This window comes from Dermacentor variabilis, chromosome 10 (genome assembly GCF_050947875.1).
Source record: "Dermacentor variabilis isolate Ectoservices chromosome 10, ASM5094787v1, whole genome shotgun sequence".
Lineage (NCBI taxonomy): Eukaryota > Metazoa > Arthropoda > Arachnida > Ixodida > Ixodidae > Dermacentor > Dermacentor variabilis.
The window spans coordinates 91964029-91979141 of record NC_134577.1 but is presented as its reverse complement, the minus strand read 5'-3'; the positions used below and the strand labels follow the sequence as shown (position 1 = coordinate 91979141).

General features: G+C 44.2%; 1 protein-coding gene across 1 annotated transcript in view; it reads left to right on the top strand.

Moving 5' to 3' along the window:
• Nucleotides 1-15113, top strand: part of LOC142559335 (uncharacterized) — a 169741-nt gene that overhangs the window by 100630 nt on the left and 53998 nt on the right. Inside the window, exons 2-5 of the mRNA XM_075670949.1 lie at nucleotides 1214-1397; nucleotides 2180-2272; nucleotides 3565-3796; nucleotides 11856-12032. Of these exons, the coding sequence (XP_075527064.1) occupies nucleotides 1214-1397; nucleotides 2180-2272; nucleotides 3565-3796; nucleotides 11856-12032 (686 nt within the window). The remainder of the gene's footprint in view (nucleotides 1-1213; nucleotides 1398-2179; nucleotides 2273-3564; nucleotides 3797-11855; nucleotides 12033-15113) is intronic.

Below are 15113 nucleotides of genomic sequence, written 5' to 3'. Positions count from 1 at the left end.
TTCTTAGTACAACCAATGTTACTGTAATATTTTCAATAATCTTATAGTAATAATATTAGCAGCAGCTGCTTCTTCTTCTGATGATGATGTGTAAGGAAATACAGCAGGAGCTTCACGCATAACACACACTAAGTAAAGACTGAAGAGTTGTGCCTATTGTTCGAATACTGGAGGTTCGGTAGTGTGATACTCTAATGGTGTTTGAGACTAAAATATAAAGAGGAATAGCGATGTAAGACAACAAAAGGGTTGACTGATCTAAATTCGAAAAATATTAGCTCGATAAAGAAAAAAAAATAAACGAGAGGCAGACAAATGAAATATAGCACATGCCTGCCGTCTCTTGAAGATGCTACGTATGTTGGGACACATACTTTTCTTCATAAATTGTCATTTTTTTTATTTATACGTTTCGCTGAGCCGGCCCTCTTACTCTTTTTCAGGACGCGATCGATCTATTTATTGTACGGGTTTCTAATTGTTCAGTTTGGCAATTTCCGAGTGATTGTTCGTTGGTTTAATTTTTGTCAGAAACACGTGTTGTTGTTCCTGCGTTCTCGTTCAGTAGAACGAAAATAGGCTTTTTGAAGCCGTACAGTACATTGTACAGGATGATTTAAAAGAATACCAAAGCGAAAAAAGTGACCATCACCATTCTAGAGTGATCAGGCGTACAATCAGACTTCAGTATTGGCCAAAAAAAAAAATCTTCATTTTGAGGTGTAGTCCACAGTCACCAACTGTGTCTCATGCCATAGTATGAATGTATACTATTACGCGAGCATTGATGTTCCTCGTGTAATTTCAAAATTATTTCATATTACTCCATTTGTACATCTATGATGCGTGTTCTTATACGTAAACAAAGGCAAGTAAACATTCCAAATAAAGGGAAATCGCCTGCAGACGCTCACAATGCAGAAAAACTTCGAAAAGTTTGGTGACGCATCTGTATTAGCAATGTATGAGGTGCTGACGTGAAACAATGGCCGACCAAGCACGGTAGGCCAATTCTGTCTGCTATGACACCGCCGATGCAGCTCAATTTCGACACCAGCTGGTGAGACTTGAGCCGCAGTTCCTCGCTCATGACTGGCACTCACTCATTACCTATCATTTGCGTATGACGCTGATCTCTATTACTTGTCAATAAATACTCGTAAGCGAATGCTCTGAACAACAATGTGGTTTTCTTGCTTCTTCGCCGATGCAGACGCCGTCGTGCACTTCCGTCGACGATGACCAGGGGGCGCTGATGCACGCCGCAGCGGCCCTGTACGCCAGCTGCATGCGGCCTGGCAACAACAGCGGCGACTGCCTGGTCCAGCCACAGGCACTGTACCGTGCGCTCTGCGCTGAGGGTGCCCGAACCCTCCTTATACTCAGGGACGCCCAAGGTATGATTTCATTTGCATCTATGCAGCTTGACTACATGGTTAGGTTTGACGATTTTACCCCATTTAAGTATTAGCGAAGCATGGTTCTCGTATCACTAGCACCATGATCATATAATGCACTTCCTTTGTTATTGCGTCTCGTAGTTGTCGACAATCAAAAACGCATAAAACTAGTTGAATAATGTGAAGTGGTAGGTTGTAGGAAGGCACATTTTTTCTTCAAAGACAGTGAAGGGCATGTGATGGATAGTTCTTACTGGCGCGTTAAAGGGGCAGGAGATATCCACGTGAGGGTGACCACTGCAACCTCAGGTTCGATAAGTCTGTGCCATGATTCTTAGTCGTCAGTATTGCGACAAGGCGTTGCTCACATATGCCTGCACCGTTACCAATAATTTTCAAGACTAAGTTTGTTACTTTTACCAGACATCAATTGCGCACTGAGATTATATTCAGTTCTCTTTCAGTGTATTTAACGGAAGTGCAGTCGTAGTGATCATAATGTCCTCCGTGGAAAAACACCCGAGTTAGCTATGTTAAACTTAATAATTTTTCACTTAAGGTAGCTAATGTCAAAAGGCATAATCAATGCTGTACCGTCGGCACAGTCACACAGCAGATGCGCGTCGTGGATGTCAGCAGCTTTATTGAGCGTCGAAATCGCAGTACCCATGTATTGCTTAGTGCTTGTGTGCGTGCGTTGAAAGATCAGCATTTCTATTTGTTTTTATCTTAGGTGCAAAATTTCAATTCCAACCGCTGTGGTCACATGCTCTTTGCAGAGATCGTGCATGAGTGGGAGTCCAGTGGCCGCGACCGGACTCTAAGCAGCCCTGAGCTTTCACCAGTTGGGCCAAATGGCTCGGCATCCACAGGTCAGAGCCCTTCCTAGGTTTGACGTCCCTTTCACAGGACCAAGTGCTGATGGCAAAAAAGAAAAGCTTCTCCTTTTTTTTCTTTTCCGGTGTACTGCAAGCCCCTTGATGGCTACCAGTGGAGAACGCCAAACGTGCTTGGCCGTTAAACTAAACTCCAGAAATATTTCCTGTGGTATAATGTCCTCGAAATATGGCTTATTGGTAGGTCTAGGAGAAGCTAAATACCAGACGTGGGTTCGATAATATTATTTGGCAAATAATCATGTTGGAGAGGTCTCTACATGAGATATATGTCAAATCTTCTGCTGGTCGTTTTACACAATTGGCCCGTTTTGCTAAAGCACAATCGTTTACCCTATTCGCCTCCAGAAGTTAGACGAAATTTGAACCTCGGCTTGTGGAGTAGGATAGTTTCTTTCTTTATGCCGGCGTGTTGTTATGACGACGTATTCTTTAGGCGTTCAGGATTCGCGCGTTCAGTTGCCGTCACTCCTTCCGTAATACATCGTGTTCATACACTCAGGCATTGTACTTTTGTTCAGGTGCGCCTTCAGCATTCATAAAGTATAACGTATGTCTTTATAGTGACTTCCTGCCATCACTTCTTTCGCTTTCCCTCAAAACACACGTGCTGAGAGCCTTCTGCCGATGCAGAAAAAACATAAGCACCTAGTAAAAGAAGTACTTATGCTTGTGACGTTGTGAATGATAAACAGTGGCAGAACAACGGTAGTCTTAGCCTGGAGCAAAGCCACTACAAGGGTACGTGTCTCCTGAAGGGAGAGCATGAAGACGAAAACGATGCTTCCAAGCTCATGCTTCCTTTATTAGGCCTGTGTTGGTCACTTTAAACCTTCGCGTTTCGGCAAACTCTTTCTTTCGTTCAGATGTGAAACTGTCTGTAGCGAAGTGTAACGCAGGCTTACGAAAGCTGCTATACAAATGTCCTACTATTTTTCCATTTTGTTCCTGATGGCAATAGCATAATGCGGGCAACATTAAGCCAGGGAAGTCGTCAGAATAGAACACCTAATTGACAACAAAAGCACAATATACTTATAATAAAATTTAATTAATTGCCACGCAAAATTCTCGACATGGCACACAACTTGATTATGTAATGTCGAAATGCACAGGGGGACGCCATTTGTTCAACATGAAACACACAGGAAAGTGCAAGCAGGTTTTGCTCGTTTAATGTGTAGCCTTGTATCGAGAGCCAACCGTAAACTTCTAGCTTTGATACGTTTGCTCAAACATTTCGTGGCGGTGGGGGGGTTTGTTCGCAGAGATCAACAACAACCCGCCAGAGTTGGGGTCAAAGGCCCAGACGCCAGTGCCCGCTTCAAAGCCATGGCAGCGGATCGTACCGCTCGACCGCACAGCGTCAGCCGACAGCGAGCGTCGTACGCAACCGGGGTCCGAGGAAGACGAAGTTGCGCAAGACAGTGACGATGGGGGCCGCGGCGCTGACAAGGACGGGGAACGCGACGACCGCGTATGGATCGCTTGGTCTTCAAGGCGAGTGCCGTAACCTTGCCGACTTCGATGAATGTGATAGGAAGTGATTTTCAGCAGTCTCTTTCGGCTGAACAGAATTCCTAAGCCGGTTGTAGCAGAACGTATATTCACTGGCCAAGGTAGATTGCTCGAGAGAGGCGCATATCGATGGCACATGAAGCCGCTGTATGTACATTGTCGTCAGCAAGACTATATTGATCACCTTTTTATCTAATTAATACAAAGTTTATGTTGCAATGCGTGAATTGAAGCCACTGAGTTGGCAACATACGTCAATTTGGGATGAATTTGGAACTATTAAAACTTTTGTGTTTGTGTGCCAGGCGAAATTCGGTGTCGTTGGAGTTAACTTTTGAGAGAAAAAAAGCACACTTTATTGCAGCGCCTCTCCTCGACGTTTCTTACATTTCTGCATTTCAACTTTCTTACCTTAGTAGAGAGTCGGTCCCTGCACTGCCTAAACTGCCTGTTCTTCGCCCTCATTTACTTCTCTATAGAACGCCTGCTTTCTTTAGCCTTATCACTTGATAATAATATATTTGAGGTCACTTTAGGTATTCCTCACCGTGGAAGATTCTCATGCGACCCTCCACAGTTCCAAATCAGGAGAAAACTCTAGCTCGGCAGCTCCCGCGCAAACGCATGGGAACAGTGAAGTCGCATTGGTCTGCCTACACTGAATCAAAGTTGATTAGGTTTAATGAAATAGAAAAAAAAAACTTTATGCTCCAGTAACTGTAAGAAACAGACTTTTATTTATGCCGTGAATCGTTTTTCTGAAATAGATAAATATTGCAAAATAATAAAAAAATGTCTCGTAGCAAGTTTTCAACTTGTACCTCAGTAATGAGAATTATTTTTTACCTGTGTGCAAATCGGGCCCATTTCCACTGTACAAATGAGACAAAATTTATGTCATAGAGACTGTTCTCCGATATATATTAAAATTGCGAACAGAACTTTAGTGAAACGCTCGTAGGTACATATACATAAACGCATACACGAAATTTGTAATATTTATACGCTTTTGACAGATGCAGATGACAAGTGCGACATCTCTTTCTGATGTAGAGCTACAAACTTATAAATTTTATGTGTCAATATTCATGCTATACCTAATAATTGTTAGCAATTTACGTAACAGGCTTAAACTTTAGATAAAAATTCTGCTCTGCGCAATCTACAATTTCACTTTCTGTCTCAAATTGCAGCAAATTTAATTCAAATCAATCGAGCACTTGCAAAAGGAAAGCACTTCCGCGTATTACATGTATCTGAATATGGAATTCAGAATCGGCTTCAGCTAAAGCTTCCTCTCAAGTGTGTCTTCAGCTTTGGTCCCTGGACTTGCCCTGTCTTCGAAATATGTGTCAGTAGTCGTGTGAAACAGCGGTCAGGTACGCAGCACTCGTGTAATAACGGATGCTATTTATTCGTTTAGATAACCTCGGGAATATTTTATTACCTGTAAACCCGTGCTTTGAGTATTACGCCTAAAATCAGTTCCTTTTTCAGTGGGATGTCACGCAGCTCTCCCGTTCACGAAATGTATTGGGTCTTGATGGTTCTCCCAGAACTCGCCTTGTTATTTTTGCCATTCCAGTTGACCATTACGATAGCGTGAAACGGGGATAATCTATTTCTTGCGATCACAGTAGCAATAGTAATGACAGCGCCGTCATCAGTATGTTGCGCCTAAGGCACATGCGTTGGCACACTGATAGAATTTCGTTTTCTTAAATAACTTCAGAGAAAGATATACGACGCAATGAACTTATAGTGACGTATTCACTTGAGACCCGATAAAACGAACCTTTTCCGCGTAAAGGGTGATTTTTTACTTGTCATTTGTAAATATGATCGTGATTTCTCGTCCTGACATCTGTTTATTCTCTGTGCTTATAAAAGATACTTGGTAATTACTGAAGGAATGGGAACGCTGCTTGTGTTTCTTCTCGCCGTGTTTATTATCTCCATATAGGCGACACGACAGAATATTGGTACTAGTTTTCTACGATGTGGTACTAAAAATTGTCGTCTATTTGTACTTGTATTAATAGAACATGATGGTTTTAGATCCATACCAATTCTATAGGGAGAGTCCGTATGCACTAGTGGCGCCACCGCTGTGCAAGTTTTTTTTTTAATAGCTGTAGCAAATTTTCAGCATCATCGATAACAATAAAATGCGACTGCCGCAGCAAGTGTTGAAACGGAAGAGGACGAAGGACTAAATGTTCTTATGACATTTCGTCGTTCCTACCATGAGAACGATGGAGAAGCGGACGCGTGAAAATGCTCCTGTCATCTTTTTTCAGCTGTTCCATTCAAACAATAGCCATGCTGAAAAGGAATCAACATCATCCTCAACTAGCATTGACGTAGCAGTGTTTTCAGCTGAGAGGCGAAAATGTTTCTTTCGCTAGAGTTCTTTCATTGAACGCAAGCGCCGAGGGCCTTCTCACCAGTATTTTCAGGGCAAGCTTGCTTCTGAAGAAAGACTAAGCAACATGCATGAATAGAAGTGGCTGGCTAAACTTCACGAACGTCTCTGACTCGAAAGGCTGGACATAGAATGAAGGAAGGGGTCAAGAAAGTTGGCGAACAAGTGAAGGGTAATCGAAAGCGTAATTAGACAACCAGGGGTCACCTAAAGGAAAGTGAGAAAAACAGACGGTAAACCAGATGCAAAGGATTGAAACAAATAAGTCCATGGAGCTAGATTTACAAAAAAATAACGCACGAGGGAAATCAATTGGAAAATCTGCATGATAACGCTTGATATTTGAAGCACGAGCTAGCGGCCTGAGGACAAAAGCATACCGAAGCAAATACGCACCACTGCATGACGTATGCGTCTGTTGAAGAAAAAAATAAATAAAACGCTGAGTCGGTTCAGCTCGTCATCATAAAATCCCAATTTATTCGCCCAAGGTGTAACCTTTTATAAGCGGTGGGATTCAAAGAGGAAGACAGGTTGACCTGGTCAGCGGTCGCAATAAGTAAGGCACGATTACAGTATTGGTTTAAAAAAGCAGGGAAAAGAATAATACCATCGGATTCATTGCATTTGCAGGGAATGGCTCATTATAGTGATAATGGTTTTAAATGCCAAAGTTGTGATGAGATTAGCTAGGCAATAGGCTAGATAGCAATGGATGCAGTATAACCTGATTAAATCAAGCAGGCTAGGTGACTGACCCCATTCACTTTCAAAGGAGGTTCCGATAAACATCATCATCCCCAGATATATCTCGGGTAACGAATTTGTTTTGGTCCCTCTTAGCCGAGCAGTATGTTAAAGTTTCAGTGGAGCACAAAGTTTGAACATCTCTAATCCATTTCGCAACAGTTCTTGAAAGCAGTGCACCAAGAAATCGTGACAACTACGACAGGCACAATATTTCACACAGTGACGTCATCCGTGTTCTAAACACCCCTCGCATGCATGATTGCTCCAAGGAAAATGAAAAAAATAAACGATACCATATAAAAGAAATGGCCTAGCCAAAAGGCCAAAAGGCTAGCCAAGCCGAGCTGTGAAGGAAATGGAATAGCGTTTTAGAATTGCGTTGGAAGAAAGTGTAAAGGCATGCAAATAAGGCGGGTAACATTTGAAGAGCAATAGTGGGAGTCGGTTTATACCGAAGGAAAGAGCACCGGATATTTACCTAGACACGGAAAGTAAGCGCCGTCGCGCACAATATAAAAGGCGGAGCTCAATATTGAAGGCGCCGAAACTTACGTTCTGCACGTGAGAGGCCCAAGAACATCGAGAGCGGCTTCGAAATGCCACATTGCAGGAACAGGAATGCGATGCAATAGCACAAACTAATCAATAATGTTAGAATCTTGAAACTGAAAGCGTAACTTCATGGTTGCCTATGCTTTGCACTGGAAGCTGCAAATTCTTAACGAAAGGCGACTTCAGTCGTAAAGAATTCACTTTCACGTAACTTTCCTTTCACTTTTCAAAATAGACCGTTTCGCAGTATGCAAACAGTGACCTTGGAAAGCCTCCCGTTTTTCTCGCAGAAACGGAGCGGACAAAAATGACACGACGGCCGACCGCAGAAGTGCCGTCAACACAGGCCCCAAAATTTTGCATTGCATTACTGCACAGCAAGACCCGGCTGACTGCCTTGTGGTCCGCCCCAGAGCAACAACAATTATGACGACCGATACCGAGGCGCCCTATAGCACCCTAGAGTGCCGTGCGCAACTTGAAATATGTGCACCGGTTCCTGTTAATATAGCCCTCTTTCTCCTTTGCTATCTCTTTAAGGTGGTAGGCCACACACACAAAAAGGAAGTCTTTAAAACGCAAGCCAGGATTTAAACAACCTGTTTTTCCTGAATAAGCATCGTTTATTTAGTAACGTCTGCTGCGGCGCTAGTTGGTACATGACCTTTAGAAGTTGTTTTAGGCGCGAAAAATAAGACACGGACAACAGAGCAAAAGACATCGGACAGGCGCGCGCTCGCATTTGATTTTTATTTTTCCCGATGCTGCAGCCATATACCTTCGCGCATGCGAACAGTAACATACACAGGTGAGGTCACATAATATAGAAACCAAATCTAATCATGTCCTATCAGCCATATCATGGCTGATATCATCATCATCATCAGCCTGGTTATGCCCACTGCAGGGCAAAGGCCTCTCCCATATTTCTGCAACAACCCCGGTCATGTACTAATTGTGGCCATGTCGTCCCTGCAAACTTCTTAATCTCATCCGCCCACCTAACTTTCTGCCGTCCCCTGCTACGCTTCCCTTCCCTTGGAATCCAGTCCGTAACCCTTAATGACCATCGGTTATCTTCCCTCCTCATTACATGTCCTGCCCATGCCCATTTCTTTTTCTTGATTTCAACTAAGATGTCATTAACTCGCGTTTGTTCCCTCACCCAATCTGCTCTTTTCTTATCCCTTAACGTTACACCCATCATTCTTCTTTCCATAGCTCGTTGCGTCGTCCTCAATTTGAGTAAAACCCTTTTCGTAAGCCTCCAGGTTTCTGCCCCGTAGGTGAGTACTGGTAAGACACAGCTATTATACACTTTCCTCTTGAGGGATAATGGCAATCTGCTGTTCATGATCTGAGAATGCCTGCCAAACGCACCCCAGCCCATTCTTATTCTTCTGATTATTTCCGTCTCATGATCCGGATCCGCAGTCACTACCTGCCCTAAGTAGATGTATTCCCTTACGACTTCCAGTGCCTCGCGGCCTATTGTAAATTGCTGTTCTCTTCCGAGACTGTTAAACATTACTTTAGTTTTCTGCAGATTAATCTTTAGACCCACTCTTCTGCTTTGCCTCTCCAGGTCATTGAGCATGCATTGCAGTTGGTCCCCTGAGTTACTAAGCAAGGCAATATCATCAGCGAATCGCAAGTTACTAAGGTATTCTCCATTAACTTTTATCCCCATTTCTTCCCAATCCAGGTCTCTGAATACCTCCTGTAAACACGCTGTGAATAGCATTAGAGAGATCGTATCTCCCTGTCTGAAGCCTTTCTTTATTTGGATTTTGTTGCTTGCTTTATGGAGGACTACGGTGGCTGTGGAGCCGCTAAAGATATCTTTCAGTATTTTTACATACGGCTCGTCTACACCCTGATTCCGTAATGCCTCCATGACTGCTGAGGTTTCGACAGAATCAAATGCTTTCTCGTAATGAATGAAAGCTATATATAAGGGTCGGTTATATTCCGCACATTTCTCTATCACCTGATTGATAGTGTGAATATGATCTATTGTTGAGTAGCCTTTACGGAATCCTGCCTGGTCCTTTGCTTGATAGAAGTCTAAGGTGCTCCTGATTCTATTTGCGATTACCTTAGTAAACACTTTGTAGGCAACGGACAGTAAGCGGATCGGTCCATAATTTTTCAAGTCTTTGGCGTCCACTTTCTTATGGATTAGGATTATGTTAGCGTTTTTCCAAGATTCCGGTACGCTCGACGTAATGAGGCATTGCGTATACAGGGTGGCCAGTTTCTCTAGAACAATCTGCCCACCATCCTTCAACAAATCTGCTGTTACCTGATCCTCCCCAGCTGCCTTCCCCCTTTGCATATCTCCCAAGGCTTTCTTTGCTTCTTCCGGCGTTACGTGCGGGATTTCGAATTCCTCTAGACTATTTTCTCTTCCATTATCGTCGTGGGTGCCACTGGTACTGTATAAATCTCTATAGAACTCCTCAGCTACTTGCACTATCTCATCCATATTAGTAATGATATTATTGCCGGCTTTGTCTCTTGACGCATACATCTGATTCTTGCCAATTCCTAGTTTCTTCTTCACTGTTTTTAGGCTTCCTCCGTTCTTACGGAGGAAGCCTCAGCATGGCTTATAGGATATCGTTATATTTGGTTTCCATCTCATGTTTTGGTTTGTATCTCATATCCTATCAGCCATGGTATGGCTGATAGGATATGATTAGGTTTGGTTTCTATCTCGTGTGACCTCACCTGTGTATGTTCCTACTCGCCGTGGTTGCTCAGTGGCTATGGTGTTGGGCTGCTGGGCACGAGGTCGCGGGATCAAATCCCGGCCACGGCGGCTGCATTTCGATGGGGGCGAAATGCGAAAGCACCCGTGTGCTTAGATTTAGGTGCACGTTAAAGAACCCCAGGTGGTCGAAATTTCCGGAATCCTCCACTACGGCGTTCCTCATAATCAGAAAATGGTTTTGGCACGTAAAACCCCAAATATTATTGTTATTATTGTGTATGTTCCTGTTCGCATGCGCGAAGGTATATGACTGCAGCATCGGGGAAAATAAAAATTGTGAGTGTGCGCCTGTCCGATGTCCTTAGTTTTGTTGTCCATTACTTATTTTTGCACCTAAAATCGTTTTTAAGATCCCTTATTCAGTTCATTCAACAATATAAAGTGCGCAAAATGATTCATTTTATTTTTTGGCCAATTAATTTGCTGCAATAAAATTTGGTAAATGTGCTAGCCGTGCCTGCAGTTGACTAATGAATTGAGTGACGCTTTGGCGTTTGTGCAGCTAAGCAGCGGCTCGGTGCAATGAACTAGGATAAATCCGATGCCATAAGTATTAAGCAAGTAATGTTCGAAAAATCAATCAAAATCCGGCAAAATTTATTTGCGAAATGAGCTGTAAATGCGAAAACAATCCATAAGGTTTCTTTTTCGAGTTCATTACACGCATATATATGCGAGGAATGAGTGCACGAAATTTCATATGAGTATGTTCATTAGAAATAAATATATCAAAGTTCGTGTAACTTGAGGTGGAGCAAAATCTTGCTTTGAGAAAAACGTAAACAAATCTTCAAACCATGTGAAAGATGTCAAACACTACACATAGAGGCCTAATATGCCGCAGCTTCTTTCTTTCTTTCTTTCTTTCTTTCTTTCTTTCTTTCTTTCTTTCTTTCTTTCTTTCTTTCTTTCTTTCTTTATAGATTTATTTAAGACAATACAGTATTCACAGTTTCATAGTTGGAACCCCAATGAGGTGCACTAGAGTCTCGTTTTGTTTGTGTGGCTGCTCGACGACAACATAAAATGAAAAAAACTATTTTCAATTATCTTTATGTAAAGATGTAGTGCTGATTTTCGGCTTCGCAATGCGAGGGGACAGGTCGGAAAAATCACTGTAAGTCCCAAACTAATGATGATAACAACATAATTTCTGCAACATGTTGCTGAATGTTTGGGCGCACATAAAATGTAAACCAGAAAAAAAAAATAATGTTGTGAACGAAATTTTACTTTGAATCTGGCCTACCACCTTAAACCGCACTTCTCTTGATTTTAATGCGCCGAGTAGCGAACTGTACTTGTTCTGTTTAACGTTCCCACCTTTCCTTTGTTTGTCTCCCGCAAGATTCACACAAACGTAGTGCGCTTCGTGGAGTCGCTGGCTCTCTACTTACAAAGCGTGTAACCTGGCCTCTAGGTGAGCTGCAGTGGTGAAAACGATGCACCAACGCGCGGAGTCCTGACAGCAGAGACGTGCGTACGCATTGAGCGCTGAATTCTGCTGACTCGCTGTTCTTCGTTGGTTCGTGTCACAGACGGGTCCCATCGGCCGAAGGCAGCGCCGAGGAAGACGGCGTCGAGCTGACGCTGTGCGGCGGCGACGAGACCTCGACGACCAGCGGCCGCGGCAGCACGTGCTCGGCGACGGCGCGCGACGCCTCGCGGACCGACCCCTTCTCGGACGTCTTCAGCGACCTCTCGGACTCGGACAGGTGCGGGCTCGAACGACCTGCCTCGTGCTTGCGGGCTCGTTTAGCAACTGTTGGGAAGAGCGCGACCCTCCTTGCAGTATCTCACGTATCCGCGAACGCGCCTGCACCAAACGATGATTTTAGCTCGAGATAGAAAACAGTCAGGCTATGTGTGTGCGGAAAATGGACAAGGAAATCCCGGCAGATCAATCTGATTCCAGATATTGTAAATACGTTTGCGATTGGAAAATTAACGTAGCTGCATACCTTCCTATGCATCAGTGGCGCAGCGTCATAAGTACCCGGGAGCCTCGACGCGGGGAAATTTTGATGACGAAAGAGGCAGTGCTTACGAGTACTTCGCAGAGCCATACCAAATACAAAAGGGCTGAATCGCAGTGTTGTAATTTTTGTGAGCTATTACTAGCTCTGATGGACTGATAGTTCAGCCGGTAAAATGGCGGGGTTTCAATTCCATAGCTGACCTTCGGTTTAGGATCAATAGTCGTGCGGAGATTACGTTATCTTTGACAGTGTGGTGTCTGCGCACATCACCCAGAGCTGAAGGTTCGGCCTGAACTTGTGCAGTTTAACAGAACGTGTAATCCTCCATAAATGGCAAAACAGAACTATATAAAGGGGACCCGAGCGGCGCTATTGCTACGAGTGTCAGTTACCGTAAACCGAGTGCACAAAGGAAAACTTTGAAAGCAACTCTGATGCTCCATTTTTTACGATATTCTTTGTACACTGCAATGGCGCAGAGTATGGTGCCCGATTTTCTGCGTCCCGCCGCCGGTGAACATTATTTAGCAACATACTGATGACAATAAAAAATGCGGAGTCCGAGCTCACAGAACTCATATACGAACAAATTTTCGCTTAAGAAAACTTGAATTTTGCAAGCGTATCCATCAAACGAGAAAAAGAAAATACGTCGTAATAGCGGCCTCCTTATCACATCTACCACAGCAGACTGGCACGTTGCGGTTGCCGGGCGGTACGACAGTAGTGCCGACAAATTTCCAATATTTTTGGCGCAGCAGATAAGATGGCGTAAGTCGATCCACAAACACAAAACTGGCGCAAAACCGACGCGGCTGCGCGAAAATGCTAACATAGGGACAGTCCACTCTCAAGTACAACATGCCTTACAAAGCGGGGCTGCTGAAAATGTGGGTCAAGCTTAATTATTAGAGCACCGAGCTTCGAGAAAATAAAAGCCTAGCCCTGTCCAGCAGGAATTAACCGCGCGTGCGCATGAGTGGTAACGGGCTCTGCAATGAAGCGAGGTCGGGACTCATTACAAAGAAAGGTAAATAGTCAACGTTGAATTAGGAGCGATGCGGCGATCGCGGGCTCTCGACGTCGCAAACACTGCTGCACCGACGCGCTCGCATCTGTACAATTGGAGGCGGCTCCTAGTGGTCGCGTCATTACCTGTGAGGAGTATGAATCTATTGACCGTTACCTGCATGGGAGCCCGGACCAAGCAGGAAAACAAGTACGCACTAAAACACGAACACGTAATCAAAACGATATGGCAGAGGAACGAAGCCACGAAGAAGCTTAGAGCGCTATGGGGGTTAATCAAATATGAATTAGCCCGAAGTGCATGGAAAGGGACTACTGATCCAGGGCTTACGTGGGCTTAAGATTTTCAAAACAGACGGGACTAGAACGCTATTGGATGGGGAACGCTGGGTGCAGATCGAAGAAAGACGAGCAATAGAAGGAAAATTGGACTGGGTGTTGTTCGACCTGTGGGCGGCTCAGGGCAGCGCGTACTTTAAATTACCATCTCGGAATTTGAACGAAAACAGAGGGCCGGCTAGGTTAGTTATGTGCAGTCGACCGCAACAGTTTACGGACAACGTGAGCGCGTACCGAACGGCCTCTATGCGACAGTTCCTCTGCGTCAGCAGCTGTCAAGAACAGCTCTAGGCATGGAATGTGTCCTTTAGTTGTTCCCCACAGTGGTCACTCTTACTGCTCGACGCAGGATTCCCATGTTTTCCCTTTCTCACACAGTGTGCGCTTCGACGGACTGACGCCAGACTGGTGACATACGTGCTTCTTTCTCGAGAGCAGTGTCATATATAACTCATATTGCTGATACCAGTAACGTGGTGCCGGAATGATATCATTGCGTGCCACTTGGTTGCGCAATTGCGTGGGAAAGAGGAAGTACGAAGACGGCGTGAATAGAAAGATAATCTACCCACCGCCTAAAAAGAAGAATTCCCATTTCCGGCCTTACGACGTTCTCGGCGGCCGGTGACTTACCGCTAGGTGACGCGGAAAGGCAATTTGGCACGGGCTTGCGTGGTCCTTTATGTTTTGCGGTCCATTGTATCTTTGTAGAAAATATGCTGACTCGCGGCGGGTAAGGGAACCTAGAAACTAACCAGCAAGCATTACGCTAGTTTAGCGTACAATGGCAGAGAAATCGATGTTAAATAGAAGCTAACAGATGGGTGCCTTTAAATGACGACCTTCTGAGGGGACTCTCGGCTATGTTTTGATTTCAAAGAAACGTTTATATGAAATTTTTACAGTATATTGATGGCGCAAGGAGGGGAGGGCATGTAACAAAACCGGCGTTTTAATTTTTGAAGTGCCAACAAACACAACATTACAGCAATAGGGAGTTTTTGTTTATGATCTTGGCTATGTTTAATGTTTTCCCATCGTGTTCATAGATACTGTGGCCTTTCTGTGATAAACCTCTAGTAGATAGGCAGCGCCCACGTTGTACGCCTTCGTGTGGTCCTGTATCTATGGCACTGTATTTTCGAAATGCTAAGATATAAAATATGCCGTTTCTCGGTATTTATCGTGCAGAGCTACTTCAAGTGCTGTCTTCGCCACAATCGGACAAAGCAGCGCTCCAATTGTATGCTGTTTTATATCCGAAGCCTCTGCGCCGCGTATGAATGAAGTCGGTACTCTGCAATGGGTCAAGGATGTTATCCTTGCCACGGACACGCACGCCTGTGTATGTTGAAGAGGCAAGGATATTGTGCGGACTGCGCGAAATGCACGAAAAAACAGCATCTACGAAACTCAGCGCAAAGCACATATTTGCGGTGTAGTTACTAA